At 38.1% G+C, this 23441-nt stretch overlaps 1 protein-coding gene across 13 annotated transcripts in view; it reads left to right on the forward strand.

Moving 5' to 3' along the window:
• Positions 1-23441, forward strand: part of TASP1 (taspase 1) — a 260524-nt gene that overhangs the window by 193018 nt on the left and 44065 nt on the right. For 9 of the 13 annotated variants that reach the window (XR_002515229.2, XR_002515231.2, XR_002515227.2 and 6 more), the window contains one exon: positions 20597-20707. Coding sequence is in view for 6 of the 13 variants with exons in the window: in XM_021921239.2 (XP_021776931.1) it covers positions 20597-20707 (111 nt within the window). In the remaining 7 variants the exon portion in view is untranslated. Of the gene's footprint in view, positions 1-20596; positions 20708-23037; positions 23200-23441 lie in introns of all 13 variants that reach the window. The other 4 variants (XR_002515230.2, XR_002515228.2, XR_004179009.1 and 1 more) reach the window with 1 other exon arrangement.

Consider the following 23441-nt stretch of genomic DNA (forward strand, 5'->3'; position numbering starts at 1 on the left):
TCAAAACAATACTGTTCACTCAATTGAGTGTGTAGAACTTGCTCTTGTTAAAAATGGCTCTAAAATAAGTGTGCTGTTTTGAAATGTTTTGGATTGACCGTTACTTCTAATGTTGACCTTTTTGTTTACACACTGGATGCAGGTTTTGTGTACCACTACTGTCTTGACTATATTTAGTATTATCAATTAAGGTTTTGTGTACCACCACTGACTAGGCTATATGTAGTACTCTCTTGGTGACAATGCAATAATTGAAAACTTACAAATGAAAACATCCTTCTTGAAATTTAGATTTTTTTAAAAATGAGTTTCACGGTGATGCTTTACTTCATTTTTACACTGTCAGGCAATTCTGTGGGTGTAGGGTCTTTTTGTTCTTTAGTTACTAGCCCCTTCTGGGATATGGATCCTGAACAGACCCTGCTTATATGGAATCACTAAAATTAGTGTGATAATTCAGTGTTTACCCCAGCTTATTAACATAGCTCTATTAGATTGTGAATGTCTGTGTTTCTGCGATTTGGATAAACTTGCTCTTCTGTAGGTGGACTTCCCAAAATTCTTAAGAGTGATATTTTAACCTTATCACAGATGATTAATGACTATTTAAGAAATTGTATACTTCCTGAATCTAAAAGTTGGAAAATAAAATTTTTTAAAAAAGCATTAAAAAGTTGTGAGTTTATATGTGTATATACAGAAAAAATCTATAAAATATGTTTCTTCATTTAAATTTAGGTTAATTTAAATGCTTTAAGTATACAATAAAGTTTTGTGGTTTTATTTCTTTCTTACGAAAATTCCATAAAAGTTGTTTTTGAGCATAAAGCATTATTTATTGATTTAGACTTCCCTAAAGCCATCCTATTGTATATATACCATCCTGCTTTTTACATTTTATTTACCTGAATGATTGGGTTTTAAAATAATGTATATAATTGATAGGATCCCATTTTATTTTATTTTTTTATTATACTTTAAGTTCTAAGGTACATGTGCACAACGTGCAGGTTTGATACGTATGTATACATGTGCCATGTTGGTTTGCTGCACCCATCAACTCATCATTTACATTAGGTATTTCTCCTAATGCTATCCCTCCCCCAGCCCCACACCCCCCAATAGGCCCCGGTGTGTGACGTTCACTGCCCTGTGTCCAAGTGATCTCATTGTTCAATTCCCACCTATGAGTGAGAACATGTGGTGTTTGGTTTTCTGTCCTTGTGATGGTTTGCTAAGAATGATGGTTTCCAGCTTCATCCATGTCCCTGCAAAGGACGTGAACTCATAGGATCCCATTTTAAAACATTTTTCCTTCTTGTCTGTTATGGACAAAAAGATAAGTCTGGCTTGTAGGTTATTCTGACCATTTTTTTCCTACTGGGTACTCGCTTTTGTATTTGGTCCTTTTCTCATTACAAGCTTTTTATTTTATTTTATTATTTTATTTTTCCTTATAGTGACTTAAGTTTGGCTGTCATGTGCTTACTCCTCTATAAATTAAGACAAAGGTGACTGACAAATCAATTTGGTCTTTCAATGCCACCGATGTCATGTGAACGGACTTCAAAAAGTTCATGAAAAAAATTGAATTAAAAATATGCACTTTATTTCTCAACTAAGCTTCAGCCAGTTAAAGACACTTTTGTAAGCAGTGATACCAGCCATTTAGTCCATTCTGAAAGACCTGAGGGTCCTTAGCATTTAATAGTGTCAATGCAGTCTTTTTTACATCATTAATTTAAGAATAATGGGCACGCTTTACAGGTTGTTTTTTTTTTTTCTTTAGGTTAGCAAACAAAAAGAAGGAGCCACATCAGGACTATATGGTAGAGGGCTGATGATTTTCCATCAAAACTTTCACAAAATTTCTCTTGTTTGATGAGAGGAGTGAGCAGGATGTTGTGGTAGAGAAGGACTCTCTGGTGAAGTCTTCCTAGGCATTTTTCTACTAAAGCTTTGGCTGATGGTCTCATAACACTCTCATAATAAGCAGATTTATCATTCTTTGGCCCTCCAGAAAGTCAGCAAGCAAAATGTCTTTAGCATCCCCAAAAAACTGTTGCCATGACCGTTGCTCTTGACTGGTATGTTTTTGCTCTGACAGGATCACTTCCATCTCTTTGTAGTCATTGCTTTGATTGTGCTTTGTCTTCAGGATGCTATTAGTAAAGCCATGTTTCATCTGCTGTTATAGTTCTTTGAAGAAGTACTTGAGGATCTTGATCCCGCTTATTTGAAATTCCTATTGAAAGCTCTGCTCTTGTCTGCAGCTGATCTGGTTGCAACAGTTTTGGCACCCAGCGAGTGTAGAGTTTGTTCAACATAAATTTTTCAGTCAGTATTGTGTAAGCTGAAGCAATTGAGATATCTGTTGCCTTGTGAAAAGTTTCTGGGGACAATGCCCCACATAAATCAGCAGTTTACAAATGGATAACTCGTTTTAAGAAGGGATGAGACAGTGTTGAAGATGAAGGGCGCAGCAGCAGACCAGGGTGTTGGTTATGGTTTCTGCTGTTAATTTTCAGTCGTCTGCAATAGGGGCATGAACAGGATGAATTTTTTTCCTTGCAAATTGATGTGGATGGTCTGCTGCTGCAGGCTTCATCTTCAACATTGTCTCATCTCTTCTTGGAACGAGTAATGCATTTATAAACTGCTGATTTATTTGGGGCATTGTCCCGTGAACTTTTCATAAAGCATCAGTGATTTCACCATTCTTCCACCCAAACTTCACCATAAGTTTGATGTTTGTTCTTTCTTCAACTTTAGTAGAATTGATGTCACTATGAGAGGGGCTTTTTTCAAACTGATGACTTATATTTCTTTTTTTTTTTAATTTATTTTTTATTTTTTATTTTATTTATTTTATTTATTTTTTATTATTATTATACTTTAAGTTCTAGGGTACATGTGCATAACGTGCAGGTTTGTTACATATGTATACTTGTGCCATGTTGCTGTGTGCACCCATCAACTCGTCAGCACCCATCAACTCGTCATTTACCTCAGGTATAACTCCCAATGCAATCCCTCCCCCCTTCCCCTCCCCATGATAGGCCCCGGTGTGTGATGTTAATATCTTATATTTCTTAGTGCTTCAAACTAGATCTCTTTCAGACGTGTTATAGCAAGTTAGTGTGAGTTTATTTCCATGCAAAAATTTTTGAAATCCATGCATAGTTGTTTCATAATGCATATTTTCTATGAATTTTTTAAAGACCCCCTGTATTAATTCTGGCAGAGACATTTTTACCAATACAAATGAAAGAAAGGAGCTAATAATTTTCAGTTACCCTTGCTGTCTTATTAGCCGTTTTGTCAGTGATAAATGATAAGATTTACTCTCCAAAAATGTTTTTAAAAACTTTAAAAGTTAATGGCTCTCCTTTTTCCCTATTGTTTTTTTAAGAAGGCATTTATTGTTTGATCCTGAAGTTCCTTATTTTCATTTTATTTATTAGATACAGTAAAGGATTCTCTACAGCCCAAGGCTCCTAGACATGTGTAGAATGTAAAAATATGCAATTAAATCAAACAGGGCAGCTAAAATTCCACCACAAAGTGAAAAAAAAGTTCAGGGCTTTATTTAGTAAAAAATGGCAAGCTATAAAGTAGATCCTGCCCAGTACCCTAAGGTTAACAATTTGGAGCTCTGCTAAATTAGAATGATGGGGCTTCCAGGGATAAACAAGGCCTCCAGGGACTGGCACAAGGAAGGAATTCAGAGCCTCAGACCTGGGAAGGAATTTCACAGGAAGTGGGCTTGCCGTGCCCAGAATTCTCTGACAACTGTCCTTAGGGCACTGCACTTGATATTACGTAATGACAAGGGGACATATAAATAATCTGGTTGAAATGACAGGTCGAGGTCAGTAACCACTTGTACACATTTGACTGTGGTATGTGGGCCCCCAATGGGCAGCAGTAACTCACATGCTCTCTTCGGTACAGCACCTGGCTTCAGTCCTCAGTCACATTTCTTCTTGTCCCACTTCTCCTCTAAGCAGCATATGCTACGGCATATACTAAGCACTGTGGGGAGGGTTTAGCTCATTCAGCCATGCTAGGATACCTCCCTGGGCCAGGGGAAGGGAGGCCATCATCCAGGGGACATGGAGGTCTCTCCACACTCACCAAGGAACTCTCCCTGAAACTATCACAGACGTTTCCTAAGCAGTCTTCCTGCCTCTTCTCTTGACTAACTGCCCCCACCCCATCATTCTCCACAGAGCAACATGTTTCAATTCATTCTCTAAAGATTTTATTTCTGAAGATATAAATCCACTGTCTTATCCCTTGATGGCCCTCCAGTGAAAAGAGGATAAAATGCAGACACTACCTCATGGTTTCCAGTGTGATTACTGTCTGTCTCCTCAACATCATCTCGGATCACTGTCTTACTTAGGACACTGATCTGCTTGGTTTCTTTTCCCTCAATTCCTAGGTTCCTTTACTTCTCAGGACTTGGCATGTGCTATTTTCTTCATCTGGAACGTCCTTCTCTCCACCCTTCATCTTCCTCATCTTTTCCAATCTTCCTCCTTCCTTATCTTTTAGTCAAAATTGAAATACCACCTGCTCTGAAAGACCATGCAGTGGTGGGTTCCTCTTGGCCTATCAGCCTCCTTCGCAGCCCCTTGTTTGTTTCCTCCATGGGACTATTACTATTGTAAATGATGTGTATGTGTATATTTGCTTGCTTGGCCATTTCTGCCATCAGAATGTAACCTTCCTGTGAGCTGGGACCATCTGTATCTTGTTTACTGATGTAACCCCATCATCCAGAATGGGGTTCAGTATGTAATGAATAGTACGTAAGAACTCGCTAAAGAATAAATGAAGGAAAAGTAATCATGCTCTCCATGCACTCTTCTAGGTGACGAGTCACCTTTTTATGATCTCCCTCCCTTTCAGTTTAGGCTCTTAAATCCCAGTGTAAGTATGTGCCATTCCCAAGTGGGAAGAAAATGTTTACAATGTGAATCTTCCTCCATGAAAACTCTAGGTCTAGCAGTGCTTGCTTGACTTTTCAAAACACCTAAAAATCATATTGGAATTTCATTAAAAAGTTAAGTCCCTGATTAATGTGACCATTGTGTCATCAACATGCTTAGGAGATCTTGAAGACAACACCACTCTCTTGAACATCTTGGCCACCAGTTGCTGTCTTTTATAGCAATTACCTCATCCATTCTTCTCTTTTGCCACAAGATCCCTCAGGTCTGTTTCTTACTCTGCTGTTCCCATTTCAGCGAGTTCGCCTGTCCTGCACCATCAGTTCCTTGCCATTCCTGTCTGATGTTTCCATTTTAGTCCGTTTGATTTTTCTTTTCATGTTGTTTCTCCTCCTCCATAGATCTCAGTGGTCTCTACGTTATGGTCACTTGGACTTCCAGACTTTGTTCCCGTCCCTTCTCTTCTTGGCTCCTTTCATTACTTATTAGTTCCTTGATTTGACAAAACAATTCCATGTCTAAACCCAGTTGACTCTTTTCCCAGTGCTGCCTGTTAGGGACATCATCTTTCCACATGTCCTGGCCACGCAGCCTTCAGCCTTTCTCTAGATCCAGATCATGTAGTGGATACTAAGTGTCTGCCATATTCTGAGCACTCTTCTTTGTGACCTTTATCAAGGTTCACATTGTCCAAATAGTCAAGAGCTGTGACTGATTTGATTACGTAGTGTTTGCTCAGCACCATGATGTTGGACCAAGTTCAACCCATTATCTGAGGGCAGATTTTCCTTCTTTTCTCCATCCTGAGGCCTTTCCCTAATAAAGTGAGTATGCCCTTCTCATATTCCAATAAATGAGAAGCTGTTGGGCTTCTCATTTATTTACTTAACAAGTATTTGTTGATCACCTACTATGTGTCAGACACTGTTCTGGGTGATCAGTGGTGAACAGATAGTCTAGTTGCCTGTAGATTCTAGTGAGACATGTACATATTTATAGTATGTGTGGAATATGTATATATATGAATTTGTATATATAAAAATTTAAAATATATTACTATGTGCTGTTTTCTAGCTTTATGTAAGTAAATTGTGTCTGGCCAAGAGAGTTGTAAGTTTTTCAGGAACTTTTTTTTTTTAATGTTTGTGTATCACACTGCCTGGGAGAGCATTGAGTACAGAGCAGGTATTTAGTATGTTCAGCGAGTTCACTAAGAATGGAATAGAGGCATACCTCATTTTATTATGCTTAGCAGATACTGCATTTTTCAAAACAAATTGAAAATTTATGACAACTCTGCATTGAACAAATCTATTGATGCCATTTTTCCAACAGTGTATGCTTACTTTGTATTTCTATGTCACATTTTGATAATTCTTACAATATCTCAAGCTTTTTTATTGTTACTGTATCTGTGATGATAGTCTTGTCATCAGTAATCTTTGATGTTACTATGGTAATTATTTTGGGGTGCCACAAACTGTGGTCATAAAATACTGTAAATCTAACTGTGTGTGATAAATGTGTGTATTCTGATTGCTCCACTAACCTGTTGTTCCCCTGTTTCTCTTGCTGTCCTTGGCCTCCTTATTCACTGAGACACAATAATATTGACATTAGGCCAATTAATGACTCTGCATGTTCAGGTGAATTGAAGAGTTGCAAATCTCTCACTTTAAGTCAAAAGCTAGAAATGATTAAGGTTAGTGAGGAAGGCATGTCAAAAGCTGAGATGGGTCAAAAGGTAAGCCTCCTACACCAGTTAGCCAAGTTGTGAATACAAAGGAAAAGTTCTTGAAGTAAATTAAAAAGTGCTACTCTAGTGAACACACAGATGGTAAGGAAGTGAAACAGCTTGGGATGGGGATAGAGCATCTGACATAACACTCAATGTTAAGGCATAACACTCCCTTAACCAAGATCCCAATCCAGAGCAAGATCGTAACTCTCTTTAATTCTGTTAGGGCTGAGAGAGGTGAGGAAGCTGCAGAAGAAAAGTTAGAATCTAGCAGAGATTGATTCATGAGGTGTAAGGAAAGAAGCTGCCTCCATAATATGAAAGTGCAAGGTGAAGCAACAAGTCCTGATGGAGAAGCTGCAACAGGTTTTCCAGAAGTTCTAGTTAAGATCACTGATGAAGGTGATTGCACTAAACAACAGATTTTCAAGGCAGACAAAATGGCCCTCTATTCGAAGATGATGCCATCTAGGACTTTCATAGCTGGCCAGGAGAAGTCAATGCTTTGGCTTCTGAGAACATGCTGACTCTCTTGTTAGAGACTAATGCAGCTGGTGATTTTCAGTTGAAGCCGGTGCTTATTTATCAGTCAAAAAATCCTAGGGCCCTTAAGAATCATACTAAATCTACTCTTCCTGTGCCTTATGAATGGGACAACAAAGTCTAGATGACGGCGCATCTGTTTACACCACAGTTTATTGAATATTTTAACCCCACTGTTGAGATCTACTGCTAAGGAAAAAATACTCCTTTCAAAATAGTTTTGCTCTATGACGATGCACCTGGTCATGCAAGGGCTCTGATGGAGATGTGCAAGGAGATTAATGTTTTCATGGCTGCTAACATAACATCCATACTGAAGCTCTTATTATTCAAGGAATACATTTTATAAGGCTATAGCTGCCATAGATAGTGATTCTTCTGATGAACGTGGGTTAAGTAAATTAAAAACCTTTTGAAAACCTTCTCCATCAGGACTTGTTGCTTTTGAAATCTGGGTCAAGTAAATTAAACACCTTCTAGATGCCATTGGGAACATTTGTGATTCACGGGAAGAGGTCAAAATAACATTCACAAGAGTTTGGAAGAAGTATATTCTAACTTTCATGGATGACTTTGAGGAGTTTAAAACTTCATTGGAGGAAGTCACTGTAGATGTGGTAGAAATATCAAGAAACTAGAATTAGAATGGTGCCTGAAGATGTGACTGAATTGCTGCAGTTTTATGATAAAACTTTAACAGATGAGGAGTTGCTTCTGTGAATGAGCAAAGAAAGTGATTTCTTGAGATGGAATCTTCTCCTGGTGAAGAAGTTGTGAACGTTGTTGAAATAAGGAAAAGAATTAGGATATTGCATAACTTATTTGATAAAGCAACTTCAAGGTTTGAGAGGATTGACTTTAATTTGAAAGGTCTACTGTGAGTAAAATGCTATTAAACAGCATTGCATGCTACGAAGAAATCTTTCATGAAAGGAAGAGTCAATTGATGCTGCAAACTTCATTGCCGTCTTATTTTTAAGGAATTGTTACAGCCACCTCAGTCTTCATGAGCCATCACTCTGATCCATCAGCAGCCTTCAACATCGAGGCAAGACCGCCCACCAGCAAAAGGATATGACTCATCTGAGTCTCATAATCATTAGTATTTTTTGCAATAAAGCATTTTTAAAATTATTTACTTTTTTTAGACATAGCACTGTTATACACTTAGTAGATTACAGTATAGTAGTGTAAACATAACTTGCATATGCACTGAGAAACCAAAAAACTTGTATGACTCACTTTATTGTGGTATGCCATTTATTGTGTTATTTGCTCTGTTGCAGTTGTTTGGAAATGAACCCTCAGTATCTTCAGGGTATGCCTTTATATAGAGAAGTACATTCAAGTGAGATGCAAAAACCTATATATCATTGCACTGATACATTGTACAACTGAATTATAGCTTTCTATGTAAATGTCCTCCTGCATTAATGGGTGACTCCCTATTATAGGGTTCAGGATACAGTGATTCACTATATAGGGATATATGACAGTTTCATTTAAAGTTCACAATGTAAACATTGCAGTATTTCTAGACCTAGAGTTGTAAGTTCAGGTATAACAATATGCATTTATAATTATATAACTGTATAACCTCAGTGCAATCATCAAAGTGAAAAATATTGAAGTATCCAGAAACTTAATAGGAATCGGAATATCAGCAATCACCATTTTATCAAGCTTCCCACACAGCAACTGTTCAAAGCCATTGTTGTTGCAATAAAATAGATTTATTTATTTACTTACTTAAAGACAAAGTTCATGAGAGCACATAAAGCTACATTAAATTGATTTTACATCGGAATTAAAACCGTGCTAGAAGGCTTCTATGTTATGTGCTTCTGCACAGTAAGTGGGATCTGACCATACGAAGTAAAAGTGAATAGAGTTGCTCTCATGGTAAAACTGGGTATGTAAGGAAATAACTCAGAGAAGGAAACACAATGAGCAACAACAACTAAATGTATAATGTTCTTTAAAGTCTGATGTCCTTTGAAGGTCTTCAGGCAGTGACTGGTGGAGACAGTCCCATGTACCCCAGGTTGCTCACCTGCATTATTTGACCATATCAACTTTGTTTACCAAGTCCACATAAAAGATAATCAGCATAGTCCTCCTGAAGCAAAAGGCATTGCTCAGGAGCACTGGTGCCTTTGGGCAATATGGTAGATACCATAAGATTGTTAGCACACATAGAATCTAGAATTTAATGAGCAAACACTCTGTTCACCCAGAGGAAAAAAAAAAAAAGTTTTAATGCTATACATGTTTTAAACACTGAATCAGTGAATTCTTCCATATACACATGATTAAATTGACCTAAAAATGTACCAATCCTGGGTGTTTTTACCTCACTCAAAGACAACTTGCCATCTAACCCCTCTTAGAACTAAGGGTTTTTTTTGTTGGTTTGTTTTGCGTTCTTTTTGTCCTGTTTTTTTTGGGAGTAGGCTGAGGGTTGCTGAGAATTATTTTCTTGGAGTATTATGGATGGTGATTATACCCTGTGGCAAATAAAATAGATTAGCAGAGCAAGAACTGACCATGAAAAAAATGTTGCGTTTCCTACTGTGTACATCTCAGAAGACATTCTTCAAAGATGCTTATTTGATCAAAGGCATAAGAGATCTTTTAAAATTATGTACAAGTCTACTTGCGCATTTTATTTTAGAGTACCATGCCACATTTCTTTGTGTGAGAATACACATGATCCCAGAATCTTGGAGTGACAAGGCTATAATTGACTCTGTCTTTAGGCTTTCCTGGGAAAAAATTATCAGGACATTCTGACCCTAAAGCAAAATCACAGTTAATTAAATTATGACCATATGAAAATTCTAATTAAAGCGAAGGCAAGAGTATTTGTCAAGCCAATGTTTAAGATAATGTGGAAAAATGATATGAAAGCAGCAAAGAATATTGTGAAAATAAAGCCACTTGAAATCAATATAGGAATAATTTCATCAATGGAACAGGTTAATCTAGGTATACCTGCAATTATGGGAATTTACTGTGTGATTAAAAATGTATTTCAAATCAATGGATAAGAGAGACCTTTTTCAAGAAATTTATGTTGGGCAATTGGCCGACCATTTAGGAATATAAGACAACAACAAGATCTTCACTGCAGTCTTTATACCAAAATTAAGTCCAGAAGAACTGAAGTTCTAAAATTAAAAATTGTAATTGTGAAAGCACTAATAGAAAACATGGACAAGTTATTTTCATAATTTTTTATTAGCGAAGACCTTTCTTATAAAACTGCCAACACAGAAGCCTTAGAAGAAAGAGACTACATATTTTGATTACATAAGCATTAAAAACTTTTGTATTACAAAAAAGGTCGTAGATAAAATTAACAAATAGTATGACCAACTGGGGAAAAATATTTGCAGCACATAATAGCCAAGGACTTACTGCCTTAATAAGTAAAGAGTATAGCAAATTAGCAAGAAAGAAATACAAGTACCCAATAAAGATATGGATGAAGGAAATTTTCAGTTTGGGATTATGTTGATATGACAAATCCAGACAGAAGGGCTTAACAAAATGAGGGCTTTTATTTTCTCACATAAAATGTCTGAAAGCAATCCAGCGTTTCAGCCTGGCACACAGGCTTCATAGTGCATTTGGGGCTTAGCCTCTCTCTGTTTGGCTATCTTTAGTAGGTGGCTTTATTCTTCATGAGAACAAGATAGCTGCTCCACTTTCAGACATAAACTCTGAAGCAGATAGCAGCAGCCAATAAAATTTGTGCTAGTCGAGTCTGCCCTTTAATAAGCTCTGCTAGAACACTTTGCCACTTAGCTAACCAGCCACAAAAGAGTTTGGGAAGCTAGGCACTTTTCTACCCCACACAAAATTGGGGATTGCCTTACTGTAAGGAAGAAAGGGAGAATGGATAATATGTAGGCAACCAGTTGTGTATGCCACAGATGTGAAAGCAACTCACAGATAAAGAAACACAAATGGCTTGTAAACATATAGGTAATTAATTTATTCATAAATAAATGCAAATCAACACAATAGTGTGATACTACTGTTTTTCATGTATCAGATTAGTAATAATCAAAAAGTTTGCTAATACCTAGTTTTTGTAAGGCTGGCATTTCCCCATCGGGAAAATAAGTACTCTCAAACACTGTTTCTTGTGGGTGTAAATATTTTTAGAGGAAAGTTTAGGAATCTGTAGCAAATAAATGAGTATGCTAATTGATTCATCAACTCTACGTTTAGAAATATATCCTATAGATATATTCATACACGTGTGAAAGGTAAATATGTCCAGATGTTCACTGTGGCATCACTTGCAATGGCAAGAAACCAAAATTGGTAAAAATCTAAAGGTCCCTCAATAGAATACTAAATAAAGAAGTGATGGCATCTGTGTCCAAGAGCATATTCATTGTTGAAAAGTCTAAGCTAAATTTGTGTGTGCTGAGATGGAGGATCTCTGAGCTATATTGTTGAATTTAAAAAGTCAGATTGAGAAAAGTGTATAAAACATGGTCCTATTGAATGAAAAAATTTTTAAATGCCCAGATTACATGTGGATAATTTCAGAAAGGATATACAAAGAACTCCCTTTTTTCTGATTAAAACTTTTTATTTGTGACTTTATTGATAAGAAGAATTGTTTTTTTAGGGCTAAGTGGCAGTGAATATAGTGCATTGAAAATTGCCTTGGTGTGGCTTTTGTCTACAAGGAACTCTTGATGGTACTTACATCTATAGATAGGCCTTGGAGTGAAACAGATGCTTTCATTTTATATTATTTTGTGGGTTTTTTGTTATCATTTTGTTGTTATTTAAAACCTACAGTGGTGGTTTCGTAGTACATTTCTTAGAAGAACAGTAATTTATTGAAAATGTACTTTTTGTCATGGGATAGTCAAGATAGTTAACAACCATTAAGGATACCAGCTGTTTACAATCAGCTGAATACCATCCAGCCCTCCTTTTCTTGATGTAAACTGACGAGCATACCTGGTCATTGGGCCTAGTATCTGTATTATATAAATTGTCTATGGAGATGTATTTCTTTACTACACTGGAAGCATTTTTGTCTCAAGCGTCCAATACCTATATTGTTTGTTCTCTTACTTGCTGGAGTTTTTCTCGAAATTTTACTTTTATCAGAGAGGCCATCCTTGACCATCCTGATTAAACAACTGTCTCCCTCCATACCTGTCAAACAACTGTGTCTCTCTTATCCTGCTTGATTTTCCCTTCTAGCATTGATTGTTTATTGATTGTCATATCATAGATGACTTGAGACCACCGATTTTGCCTTATTCAGTATTACACAGTGGTTGGCACAGAACTGATTCTTAAATATTGTGAAGTGAATTTTTATAAAATATGAAATATTTGTTGAATGAATGTTGTACTTCTCAAATTCATGGCTTCTACTCTTAGTATTAATGTGCAAATATGCATCTATAGCACCCCACCTACTCCCACAAAGGACAGTTTGCCTTCTGCCACTATCTGGCTTTATTTTGCCCTCTTCTATTGTGTGATGCTCGTGGAGATGGAGGTCTAGCAGCTGGAAACAAGGGGAAGGAATGTGTTCACTACATTCTCCTGCATCTAGGGGTTGGCAGGGTAGTAGATTCTGAAGGCAAAGAACTTCTTCTTACCTAAAAGTTAATCACGGAGAATGCTGGAACTAGGGCTAAAAGCCTAGGCCATTTGGCTTCCCCTCCACCGAGTCTTCAGTTTTGTGTCGGACATTCCCACTTGCTCCCTTGGTCAGCAGTTCTCCTGTCTCAACCCATTATTGTTGCTGGACGGTGGGTTTGTGGGATCCCAGGCCCCTCCACTTGCAGATGGAATGCTGGGATGGAACATTCAGAAAAACAAGATGCCTTCTGATTCTTCTTAGACTGCTTTATGAATTTCAAAATATGTTGTTTTTTCTCCTCAACTGAATTATGTCCTTGAGGACAGAGACCCTGTGTTAAACTTTTTAAAAACAGCAAAAAATCTCTTGTCTCATTTCTAGTACAGTATTATGTACATACACGATTGATTAAATCAAGAAGCCGAGGATTTAATTGAATTCTCAGTCTAGTTTGGTTTCTTACTCCTAATCTTTGTGGCAGAGTCAGTAAATTTATCCAAAGATTGACTGTCTCTCCCATATGTATATGGTTTTATAGTTTTGATTATAGTTTAGAAGTTTGGAATTTTCTGTTCTGAAATAAGTTGACTCTTCCTATCTTTTAAATTTTGTTAGATAAGGGATTTCAGAATGGTTATTGGCCAAACTTAACTCAGTTTTCAATTCAACTCTCCTCTCCTCTCCTCTTTAAAAGTTAAGTTGGAGACCTTGAAATTCTGCTTATCACCAGAAAGCGGCACACAGTGATGGTATCTGTAAGCTGAGCTGGAGGTGGATTCTAATGCCCAGCTCCCGCTTCTTCCTTGTGTTTCTGTAGGCTCATTTACCTCCATGCGCCTGAGGTTCTTTCTTTGTTTCCTTTGGCTTCTCTTCGTGAATGTAGTGAACATCATTCCACTGGGATTTTTGTAGGAGCAGCAAATGGTAGAATGCAGTTAACTTAATATATATCTTATAAGAGGATGATGGAGACAATCTTGTAGACTTAAGTGCATCTTAAGAGAAAAAGTCCTTGATCTTCCAGGAAGTCACTTCCAGGAAGTAGGATAAACTGTTATCCTACTTCGATATTTAAATAGTATATTTATAATCTCTTGTTCTGGAGTTGGGGTATGTGTTTTCAGTAGGGAATATTCATTCCCCAGTTCTTTATTTTCTTGCTCACCTGACCTCCAAACTGTCTCTGTGTGTCAATATATTTATTTTTATCAATAGATATGTAATTCCTCCAAGAGAGAATGGCATTCAAGTGATTTGGCACATAGGAATTAAAAAGAGAAAAGCAATGCACAGAAATGCATTGAAAGGACAGAAATTCTTTATTAAATGTAATGGGAAGGTGGAACACTAGCAGCTACCTTCTAGCTACAGAATGACTCTCTTGATAAATTCCCACGTGTTAAAGAGGAAGCTTTGTGTCAGGTTTTGCAAAAGGAGCTCTGATATTTTGGCCTGTCTGGTATCAGGTAATGCTGGTTGCGTTTGTGGGTAGAGATGAATCTCTAATACTGAAAATACTCCTAACACTATACCTGCACATCAGAGACTATTAGTCCAGTGTGTAATTTTTCAGATGAAGGAAGAAAAGCATGGTTCAGAGAGATAAGGTGTCTTGTTCAAGAATACAGCACCAAATCTGGAACTCTGATTTCCTGGTTCCCTGGCTCTATGTTCTGTCCGTTTGTGTGTTGTGAACATCTGTGGATTTGTTTGCCTAATCCTAACTCCACTCCACTGGCCTTGTGGTTCTAGTTGATCATACCAGGGTTAACCCCTTTGGTTTTTTTCCTTTTAGATTTTATGAGCTGGCAAATTCCCCTTGCTGCTTTAGATTTTTCTATTTAGGAATCTGTTACTAGCAACCAAAATAATATGCATTCAAATTCTCGTTAACTTCTCTGTTTTAATATTCATCGTGGTCCTCCTCTCAAATTTCTTCAGTGTTTTCATCCTTAAGGATTATAGCACAAATACAATAAGTGGGTCTGTAATTTGTATATAGTCTGGATTTACAACCTAAGTGAATGTCCAGATTACATACATTTAATCACAGTGAGTGTGTCTCACCATCTGTAATTACAGTTTCATTCCATAGCAGTTATAGACTTAGGTATTTAGGGGATCTAGTTGAGATTATTATAGTGAATAAAGTTTGATCTTCTTTCTTACTTCTTTACTAATCCATTTGTTTTTTTACAGCTGCTTGCACATATGTTAATGGAATTTAGGATTGTCTTAGTTTATTAGTTTTTGTCCCTGTTTCCCTCTGTGGGTGTAGAAAGTGCTTAGGCAGTGCCCCACATGTCACTCCATGTTAATTTTTCTTTCTTTCTTTCTTTTTCTTTACTAGTAAGAGGAATAAATAATGTTTCCTTTTATATAGACACTTTAACATTTTTAACTAGGGAAATTGATACCCTGTCACCACCACCATCTAGTCAGTTGAGCACTGGTTCCAGCTGTTGTAGAAGATTAACTAGGCTGGTATAGTAATACATCTTGTTCCACATGATAGTTTTTGAAAACCAGCAAAATGCTCTACGGTCCTTACCATCAATGTTACTGCTACCAAATGTTTAAATAGCATCTTAGAAACTATAAAAAGTTCATACATAAAAATTCAGTCCTCACAACAGCCTTCAAGAAAACTTGAAAAAGCTGAAGAGTGCAATTTAAAAAGTTATATCTCAATAACACATAGTTGCTATCACCAGACTAAAACAAGGTTTTCTGTCTGTGTTAGTGTTTTTCCAGCACCATGGTGATAATATAAAAATCTTAGTATTTTCCACAAAAAATATGGAATCTTGAAATGCGCTCTAACCGTACTTTCATTAAATAATTGGACGAGCTCATACCAAATGCAACGCTGATACAAGCTTGCATAGTAGCCTGGGCCCCTGCTCACTTTCAGAGTACTTGCGTAAAAGTGCCATTCCCTTCTTTTTTTTTTTTTTTCCTTAGACGGAGTCTTGCTCTGTCGCCTCGCCCAGGCTGGAGTGCAGTGGCGTAATCTCGGCTCACTGCAACCTCCACCTCCCAGGTTCAAGCAGTTCTCTGCCTCAGCCTCCTGAGTAACTGGGATTACAGGTGCCCGCCACCATGCCTGGCTAATTTTTGTATTTTTAGAAATAGAGACAGGGTTTCACCATCTTGGCCAGGATGGTTTTGAACTCCTGACCTCGTGATCCACCCGCCTTGGCCTCTCAAAGTGCTGGGATCATTTTCTTCTTTCTTGCCATTCTCTTTGCCACACTACAGTGATGTAGGCAGGAGTGTGTGTGTGTGTGTGTGTGTGTGTGTATGTGTGTTGGAATTATTTTGATAATAACTAGGGGGCTTCAAAGGTGAATGAGATACCTTTACCCCAGACAGTTCGGATCTGTATAAAAGGCACTGGAGCTGAAGAACACTCAGTTTATCAGGGGAAAGGGAGCCAGGAAGGACAGTTCACAACCAGGGGCCCGGGGGAAATCTTAGGGGAGTAGAGTATGGGAAGTACAAATGATGTGTAAAATAAACAGGGTGATAAGATTGGGAAGGATAAGAAAGGCTACGCCAGACTAAGGAATTTGGGCATCATTCTACAGGCAGTTGGGAGCTATTACAGGTTTTTCAGTTGTTTAATGATATGGCCTGGGATGCATATCTCTTTTTACAGTAAACTTTGAAGTCTCTGTTTCCCATGCCTCCAATGTCCCTTCCACAAACAACTCTATTAGTTCTACTTGCAGAGTATATCACAGACCCAGCTTCTGTAGATAGCCTTCACTGTCAGAAGGCTCACCCAGGCCACTGTCACCTCTCAACTGGGCTGCCAGAGCAGCTTAGTTGGTTGTTGCTTTTATGCTTGCCTTGCCATTACATTCTGCACAGCTAAGTAACTTTTACAAGTCCAAATAAATGTTATCACAGTCTGTGACCTGGCCCTGGCCTCTCTTAAACTCATATTCTATCCTTTCTTCCCCCTCCCTCCCTCACCTCAGAGTCTCTGCATTTGCTGGTCGATCTGCCTGGAATGGTCTTTCCTCAGATTATCACATGGTTAGCTCCTGACCAAAAGAGGCCTTCTTGCTCTTTGATGTAGACAAGGCTCAGCCCCAGTGACACTCTCCATCATTTACCGGGTTCATTTTCTTTATAACACTTACTGCTATTGGGTGGATTTCCATATTGGTTTGTGAGTTTAATACTTGTCCCCCAAGCTGCTCAACTAGATGTATACAGGGGCTTTGTTGACTTCTGTATCCCCAGTGCCTAGAAGAGTCCTGGCACTTAGTACATTTTTATTAAATTAATTAATTTAGAGATTTGAATGACTAGAGCAGAAGGCCAGATTAGAGCTGGTTGCAGGGTTTCTTGGACAATGAGAATACATTGAGGGTCTTGTCAGTGGGAATGAAGGGAGGGGGCAGGCCAAAATGAGGTCATAGGGAGAACTAACAGATTTGACATGGTGTGAAGTGTTGACTTGTTGGAGAGGGAAGAGGTAAAGGATTTTGAGCTTAGATGAGCTATTGGAGGCCAGGAGAAGTTTCTGGATTTGGTGGTAAAAGGAACAGTTGTAGAGGTGCCATGTTTGAGTACTGTTGGGATGGAGGTTTCCAGCACACAGTTGCATTTTGAGGTTATTCAGAGATTTTTTTTGTTACGTGAGAGGCATTGCTACAAATGAAGCAAGGATCACGGCTCAGAAGATGCTGGGGGAAGCCATATTTCCTGCTCAACTATAGCTTGGCTGTAGCAAGTCATTGAACCTCTCTGAAGCTCAGGTTCTTCATCTGTAAATGATAATAAAAAATTGCATGGCAGGGTGGTTCTGAAAATTAAACTTCTCTCCCTCTTTTTTTTTTTTTTTGCTTATCAGTATGAGAGTTTATATTTGTTTACTCTAGCGATTCACATCCTAGCTACATAGTATACTGTGATTCCATTTCATTTCTTGTACAAGTCTTATTATTTTTTTGGTACTAGTCACTCTTTCATCTCCAAACTTTCCTCAAAATCTGAAACATTTTCTCTCAGTAATTTCAAACCAACATGTATTCAGTCAGTTTATTTTTCCCTCCCCTTAGAATTACCTTTCCTGGCCTCCTCTGACTTCATGCTCCAATTCAGTTTGCTCTCTCAGCTTGCTGCATAGCTCTGTCATCTGGAATCCTATTATCTTCTCTTGTTTTGGATCCTCTGTATCCAGATCTTATTTTCTTCCTCATTATTTACCTCACTTCTTCATTCTGTCAAGGAACATTCATCCTGTAGCTTTCTGAGAAAGAATGCATGGGAGGTAATCTCTTTGAGACTTTGTAGAGCTTTATTCCGCTTTCATACTTTATTGACCTTTTGGCTGAATATAGAATTCTAGGTTGGAAATAATTTTTCCTCAGCATTTTGAAGAGAGTGCCTCATAATCTTTTAGCTTCAGGTATTGCTGTTGTTGAGAAATCTGATGCCATTGTAATACCCTTGCTTTCCATGTGATCTTTTCTTCCCATTTGAAAGTTTTTAGACCCTTCTTTCCTTCCTTAGTATCTTAATATTTCATAGGGATAAATCTTCATGGGGTGCCTTTTTCATGAGTTGTACTGGGAGGTTGATGGACCTTTTCAGTTTGAACACTCATCTAAAATTCTTGGAAATGTTTTTGAATTATTTCTTAGAAATTTTACTCCTTTTATTTTTTCTAGTCTCTCTAAAACTCCTGTTATTCACATATTAGATAGTTCTGGCCTAGTCTTGTGATTTTCTTATATTTTTCACTCATTTTTTATCTGTCTTTTTAATGTTTTTTGTTGTTGTTGTTTTGTTTTACTTTTCTTCTGCTCAGTACACTTGCCCAAATTTTCCCTGTGTAACTATTTTGTTTTTTTGGTCTCTGTCTTTCCTAAAACAGAGACCTAACTAAAACAACTAATAATCCTAGATTGTCTGTACTAGTTACATATCAACGGTTTGGTATTAACTATTTAATAGTTAAATGCCAAGCTGAACTAAAATCCTTTTGTGTATGAGTCATACTTGTCATCTTGAAGCCCTCACCCTAAGGCAAGGACACGTTTTCTTGCGGGCATCTCTCAAGTAGGTCTTTAGTCTTGAGTTGGCTGGGTTGCTGGAAAGGGACTATCTATCTAGTCTCTTCTTGGAGTATATCAGTTTGATTTCTTGCATCCTGGGAGCTGGTTATTTCACTGTTTAGCATAAAGACATACCTCAGCTCCCTATTTTCAGTGTGTAGCCTCTTTCCTGCCCTGGGCTAACCCTGATGCTCCCAAGTCTCAACTCTCTCTGGTTCACCTTCTCTAGAGAGTAAATATCCTGGCTTCTTCAGGGTTAGGGAGGAGTCACTTCCTTTTTGGAAAGGAACTGCAGTTCTGATCTCCTGTTCTAGATCAGGAGTTGGCAAAGTTTTTCTGTGCAAGAGCTAGAGAATAAAGATTATGGGCTTTGCAGCCTGTATCACGGTCTGCGTGGCATGTTGGTCCTCCTTCTCTTCCTCCTCCTCCTTTTTTTTTCTCTTTTAAACAACACTTTAAAAACTAAAAACAAAACAAAATGATGGCATTCTTAGCAGGACAACCTCTGATCTAGAGGATTCTTTTGGACACTGTCAACTTACCATCTTTTATCATCTCTACCCCATACCCCTGCCTTCAGAGGAACTTGAAGCCTCCAATTTCTGAACCTTTTTGCATTTTATGGCAAAACTGGTTTGGTTTCCTGTGGGTATCCTCCACTCCAATTTTCCCCTGCCTCATGAAAACTTAGGTTTCAGCTTTCGTGGGTTTGCTAGGTGAGCAACCACTTATCTGTCTTCTTACCATTTTCCAAAAGGTCAGTTTTTTCCTTGTCTGCCTCTTTCTCTGCCCTTATTGGGCTATGGCTTTTTTCTTCCTTTCCCATCAGGTCAGTAGGATTTGGGGAGGGAGGGAGAAAAATACGTGAATACGTGTATTTAATACAGTAAGTTTAACCGGAAGCTCCCACCAAATCCAATTTGGTTGGGTTTGATTTTTTACTACTCTCTTTGATAGTTCTTGGGTTAATTTTGCATTTGTTCTCCATGTGCTCACTTGCTATGCCAGATGTTTGAAGAAGATGTCCTTGGGGAAGAAAAATGAGGGGTTTTAAAATATAATGTTCTTGAAATGCTCACAGTGGTTCAGTGTGTGAGATCCCAAAGAGGCCCAACTCTTTCTAACCACCAGACTCTCGTCATAGAAATGCAGTTTCACCCTTATTTGTGTGAACCATCAGAAGCATTTAAAAATGTTTATAATAAAGTTTGTGGCTTATTGTTTCAAATTGCATTTAAGGTAGTAAACTGAAGCTTTTGGTGGTGTGTCCCTGACAGCAGGGAGAGCCTGTGGTAAGTGATCCCTAAGAGCTGATCAAAGAGAGTTGTTGAGCATTTTTTCCTGTATTTGTGTTTTGGTCCTTTAATCTGGTAGCGTTTCCAATTCCATTCTGAATACAGTAATGCACATTCCCTCCCCCACTTACATCTTCCTGACAGCATGTGGCATTTTCTTTGCCAAATGGCCCCTGTTCAGACATAAACCTGCCTTTGCCATCAAGTGTATAATGAGGTATGAACAATGGTGGTTGTCAGAAAATGGGCATCTTTCAAGATCTTATTCATGCCACATTTTTGTTCTAATAATCAAGTGAAAATTGAAAATTAAAGAAGTAAAATTCACTGAAAAATGACTACTAGTCCTTTCTGCCTAGGTTCACCTTTCCTCGCCAGTGAAGATGGCGTGCTAGGCGGAGTGATTGTTCTCCGTTCGTGCAGATGTTCTGCCGAGCCTGACTCCTCCCAAAATAAGCAGACACTTCTAGGTAAGTGAGACATGTGCATTGTGTGCGTCTTTCTCTTTTATTTTAGTTTTTCAAGAAAAAAATGAAAATATGTATACCCTTAAGTCAATAATTTTAAACTGCGGGAGGGTCGGCATGCTTTATTGCTGTCTGAACCTCCCTGTTCTGCGATCGTTTTCCATAGGTAAGCATGTAAAAGATGAATGTTCATTTTTAAGTACACACTTAGAGAATATATTTCAAATAAGCTTAGAACCAAGGACCTTTACTAAAGTCCAGTATTAACAACATTGGACCACGTATTCATGCCCTATCTTATTCTGCAAAGCACTTGAGGTGACCCCATAACAAGGCACACAGTAATAGAGAGAGAAGCTTCTTCCTGTTCCCATTCCCCAAAAGGAATGAGAAGCGAGTGAAGAGCTACTGGCCTAGAGGTCAGTCCTGGCTCTGTGGCTCGTTAGCCATGACACCTTCGTGCTTCAGTCTTGCTGTTCCATGCCATTTCCTCATCTGTAAAACAAGGACGTCTACCCTGCCCTCCTCATAAAGCTGTGCTGAGAGAGGGTCAAATGAGTGTTTTGGCAGATTTGCAGATGTCCATCCAGGTGTGTTTGTTTCCAGCCAAGCACCAGTGGGATGAAACCCAGCCCACCCTCTGTTTGTGAAGGCACAGAGTTGTGGGGCGGCCGCTGACCACAGGGTTGCCTTTTTCTAATCCATCTCTCCAGAGGGGACACATTAAGAAAATCTGCATAAAGGTGACACATACACTAGCAGGGGCACCATATGTTATTTTTTTTAAGTTAACTTTTTAACTGAAGCATACGTACATTTTTAGAAAAGTGTACAAATCATAACTGCAACTGCTTGATGAATTATCACAAAGTGAACCCACCCCCCTGTAACCAGCACCCAGATTAAAAAAAAAAATAGAACTTTACCACAACCCCAGAAGTCCCCTTTTGACCCCTTCTGATCTCTACCCCCTCCAAAGTTAAACAGTATGCTGACTTGTAACACCATGGTTAGTTTTGCCTGGTTTCATTTATTATGTCAATAGAATCAGGAGTATGTATCAATTGTGTCTAGTCTTCAGTCAGTATTTAAGCTTGTTAGATTCATCCATGTTACATGCAGTAGGAGTTTGTACATTTTCATTGCAATAGCTCAGTGTACTAGTCCATTCTTATGTTTTTTGTTGCTTTTGTTTTTTTTAATACAAGCACTATAGGTCATCCATGGGAGTTGTGGTAGTTTAACCCTTCCTGTAAATTTCCTTACAGAAAGCGTGAGTGGTGCCTGATGTATATTGTGTGATTGTTGTCAATTGCTATAGTACACGTCCCTTCGTAGTTTATGAAGTAGAAGACTGAGTGTTTTTTATGGGTATAAAAATACTTTTTCTATAGAAGCCCAAAACATTTTCATAAAATCTCTTTGTTCATTCCTCAGAGAAAAAGTACACTTTATATAAAAGGCCTTTTTCTCCACCTGGACGCTAACCATCAGCTGTATTTTTTTTTTTTTTTTTTTGCCATAGTCTTTCCTTCTACCCTCTGTACGTAGTACCTAGGTTACTCCAAGGAGATGTGCTTTTTAACAGTCATGTTTTGTTAAAACAAGACAAATACTAGTTTTATTCTTTGGTATCTTAATCATTGTTGAATCCTTTGAATGTTCTTCCAGTTAGATAGTTAAACCCAACCTGGTTCGTTTTAAACATATGCTTAGGATGGACATGGGGTTTCCATAAAACCTTTACAGGGACATGGATGAAGTTAGAAACCATCATTCTCAGCAAACTTAACACAGGAACAGAAAACCAAACACCCATAACTGGGAGTTGAACAGTGAGAATACGTGGACACAGGGAAGGGAACATCACACAGTGGAGCCTGTCAGGGGCTAGGAGGCTAGGGGAGGGATAGCATTAGGAGAAATACTTAATGTAGATGACAGATGGATGGGTGCAGCAAGCCCTCCATGGCACGTGTATACCTATGTAACAAACCTGCACATTCTGCACATGTATCCTGGAACTTAAAGTATAATAAAACAGACAGACAAAAAACCTCAGAAGAATAACCCTTAGTGTTTGGGCAGCGGTGGGTTGCGGGGGGGGCATTAAAATTGTTTCATCGATTATACCTAAAAAGAGTATCACAGTACTCTGCTGAGCCTGGACTCTTACCTATTTGTGTTAACCCTGAAAACTGTAATGTCTTTTTGGTTGGCTTTTCATTTTTGGTGGTACAAAAATGCATATTTAAGGATAAGCCATAGTATTTTAGCTCACGTTATATAGTTTTTATTACCAATGTAGTGATTTATAAACTCTTTATTTCAAGAGGAAGCATTAAGTGTGAAGTGCCAATTTATGAAATAAGTGAAACCTTGCCGTTTGTTAACTGGAGGCGTTGATGCTTGTGAAGCTTATCTACTAAAACCTGGCGAACATAGGCTAATGTCAACTTACAGATGCTACCAATTGTGTGAACTTTCTATAACAGGTATGAATGTTAAGTATGTGGTAAGAAAATAAATTCAAACGGTATAGAAATAGGAAACAAAGTAAATTCAAACAGTATAGAAGGACAGGAATCAAAGATGTGAAAGTCACCTTTTATACTCCATTTCCAGAGCCACCAGTCAGTCTTTGGTTCTGGTTATTCTCCTGGGAAACACCATCACTCTATATAATGTGCTCACACATCTATTTCTTGATTAGTCAGTAACTTGTGACCCCTTGCTG

This window comes from Papio anubis, chromosome 16 (genome assembly GCF_008728515.1).
Source record: "Papio anubis isolate 15944 chromosome 16, Panubis1.0, whole genome shotgun sequence".
NCBI classification, from domain to species: domain Eukaryota; kingdom Metazoa; phylum Chordata; class Mammalia; order Primates; family Cercopithecidae; genus Papio; species Papio anubis.